The following is a 3,284-nucleotide window of genomic DNA, read 5'->3' on the forward strand; positions in this document are numbered from 1 at the left end:
AATGTATATATATAAAATAAATATATGAATAAAATTCTTAATATTGAGGTTAAAAAATGATGAAATGGTTTTTTTATGTTTTATGTTCATTATAATATGTAAAATAGTTTATATATAATATGTTTAAATCATATTTCTTTTCAGTTCAAAAATTAATCATCAATCATTAATTAGAAAAAGATATTAAAATAATAAATGATTTCTTTTACATAAAAGAATATATATGAATATATAAAGTAAAAGTTGTGAAAAGAAAAACGAATTTCGTTATTATTTCAAATTTTTTTGAAAACTCACATATACTCACTGTCATAATAGCCGGTATGACTAATGCTTTTGTTATTTTTGTAAGCTTTGATTCTTTTATTATTTCAATTAATTCGACTGTTCCATCGCCAGCACCTACAATTAATTTTTCCTTCTCTAAAAGCAATAAATTTTTTACACCTCCTGCATATATTTCTCCATTTTGTGAATTTGCTTTTCCTTTTTGCGTCGGTATCTTTGAATAACATCCAATCATTACCGGATATTTATTTACTTCTTTGGATTTTTCAATATTTAATCTATATGAAAAAAAGAAATTTTCAAATAATTTAATGAACAAAGATGGCAAAAAAAAAAAAATAAGGATTATCATCAACCTTGCTTTTATAATGTCGCCAGATGTTGTTCCACAATATACATATTCATCACTTTCATTTATAACTAGACAATTAATTTCACGTTTCATTTTTCCAATTTTTACATCCGTTCCATACATTTTTCTTTCTTCTAAATCGATACGCCATAATTTCAAAGTTTTATCTCCAGCAGTCATAAAACTTGTTTTGCAAACGTTAGCTCGTGCAATTATTGTAATATTTCCAAACGATTCGTTCCCAATGGAAGTACCTGTTAACAGTATGCAAATGCTATTATTAAGATTGAAAACTTTACAGAAGTAATAATAAGTATTAAGAAAAGAAGTTAAAATTATTTACTGCAAAGTGGAATTTCATTTTCAATATCCCATATTATGATGCGACCATCATCTCTTCCTCCAAGACTAATAAGATATTTCCCATTTTCTGTAAAACATACATCTTCGACTCTAACTTTGTGTATCTCATAGCTTAATTTCATTTTACGATTGATATAATCCCATATTATAACCATTGCCTATGAAAATAATTTAATTGTTTAAACTAATTTTGAACTTAATAAAAGTAATAATAGTAAATATAATAAATCACCTTGAAACCGTGATGATTTACTTGACCAGAAGCTATTAAATCGCCAGAAGATGAAATACATAAAGCAGAAACGAAATTTTTATGACCAGCAAAAAAGAATTGTTCACCCGTTTTTACATGTTTGACAGTAACTTTATTTCCCATTGGATACACAAGATGCTCTCCATCAGGATGTAATTGTAAACCATTTCTCATTATACCTAAAAATAAATTTATTCAAAATGATCATTTTACTGTTCATTGCAATTGAATAATATAAATGTTACATTATTAAATATGATTAAAGAAAATTTTAGGAAAGTAAAAATATATTCTCAGAACATATTCTTTTTTGATTACATGATAAATACATACTTTATACTTTGTATATGCGTATGCATGTGTTATATCAATTATAATTGTCAATTACAACTTTTTATTGAATAGTTTTAATGAATTCTGATTTTTGCGAAATGAGATACTAACCATCAAATGCTATTATTCCAAATACTTCAAGTTCTTTTATGTCCATAATGAAAAATATTATTATATTAACTAGATCAATCTTTTATGACAATCAACTAATAAACTTGTAAATATATGAACTCCTTCTAACAGCGTAACAATTACGTCGTCATGACAATCACAAACATGTAAATATTAAGCGTAAATATCAAGATAGCACGCAAAATAATCAATGAAAAAACTTAATATATAATATATATATTATACAAATATATTATTTGATATGAAAAAGAATAATTTGATTCATTAAAATTTATATTAATTATATTATTTATATATAATAATAACATTTTCAATTTTTTATGATTCTAATTGTTTATTGCTATAACATAATAATAAAATTCTTATTGTAACGAAAATAATGAAATTTGATAGTATCAAGATAGAATCAAAAAAATATTGATAGTATATATATATAGTATATAGTATATAATATATGTAATATTAGAATCACTATAATAAAATATGCGTTTTTTTTCAATGCTTTATCATATAATTACCATATCATTCATATTATTATTAATTTAATTTGAAAATTAATTAGTCTTAATAAAAATTTAAAATAAATTTCATAAATATATACAATTATATATAGACAAATAAATATAGAATATTATATAGAATATATAGATATAGATATAAAACATGAATCAAAATATCAAATTTTTTTATATTTTATTATATTTAATTTTTCCATAATTTATTTCTTTTTTTCTAATTTATATCTTTATAAATATAATAGTTTATTATGAAATTGAATTGATTGGTATAATAATTTTTTTTTAAATAAAATGAAAATTTTAAGAAATCTGTTATTCTCTTCATTTTTGTACTAATTTTTGTTTTCAAATTTTTAATTTAATTAATTCATTATTATCAAATAGTTAATTCGAAATACTTAATTATTATTATTTAAATAATAAATAAATGAATAAACATATCTATATTTTAAATGTAAAAGATTATTTTTATTGTACAAAAATTAGAAATAAAATTAGTAACTTTTAAATAAAATACTATTTAAAATTTAAAAAATATTATATTTTTGGAATTTTACTTAATAAATGGAAATTTACTTAATAAATTACAGATTTTTAACAAATTAGAAAAATTTACTTAATAAATTATATTATTTGAAACTCATTTGAAAATTATTGCTAGGACTTCGAACTATTACATTTTACTTTAATTTTTTTTTATATTTTATAATTTTTTTTTAGGTTCTTTATTAAATATTCTTAATTTATTTATATTTTTTAAAATGTTCATAATAATTTAATTTAATTTTAATAATTTAAAATAACATAAGAATTTCGATATATTTAATAATCATTAATAATTGATATAGTAATCGATATGATGTATTATTAAGATTATTCTTAGTTATTTTTGAGATAAATTTTTCGTGATATCTCCAAAATAATTAAAATTAGAAGAAAAATTTAGTAAAAAAATATTCTATATAAATTTATATAAATAATATTTATATATATATACTATATATATTAATCTATAAATATCCATAAAATTTAAATTCAATTAGAT

At 19.6% G+C, this 3,284-nt stretch overlaps 1 protein-coding gene across 3 annotated transcripts in view; it reads right to left on the reverse strand.

Annotated features, from left to right (window-relative positions):
- The window catches only part of LOC102674984 (cilia- and flagella-associated protein 52), a 4,375-nt gene extending 2,527 nt beyond the window's left edge, over window positions 1-1,848 (reverse strand). The window contains exons 1-5 of one of the 3 annotated variants that reach the window (XM_031514223.1): window positions 1,701-1,847; window positions 1,236-1,435; window positions 984-1,161; window positions 645-894; window positions 308-566 (exon numbers count right to left, since the gene is read on the reverse strand). In XM_031514223.1, coding sequence (XP_031370083.1) covers window positions 308-566; window positions 645-894; window positions 984-1,161; window positions 1,236-1,435; window positions 1,701-1,746 — 933 coding nt within the window. In that variant the 5' untranslated portion in view covers window positions 1,747-1,847. Of the gene's footprint in view, window positions 1-307; window positions 895-983; window positions 1,162-1,235; window positions 1,436-1,700 lie in introns of all 3 variants that reach the window. The other 2 variants (XM_031514222.1, XM_031514221.1) reach the window with 2 other exon arrangements.
- Window positions 1,849-3,284: the final 1,436 nt, after the last annotated feature.

This window comes from Apis dorsata, unplaced genomic scaffold, assembly GCF_000469605.1.
Source record: "Apis dorsata unplaced genomic scaffold, Apis dorsata 1.3 scaffold_934, whole genome shotgun sequence".
NCBI classification, from domain to species: Eukaryota; Metazoa; Arthropoda; class Insecta; order Hymenoptera; family Apidae; genus Apis; species Apis dorsata.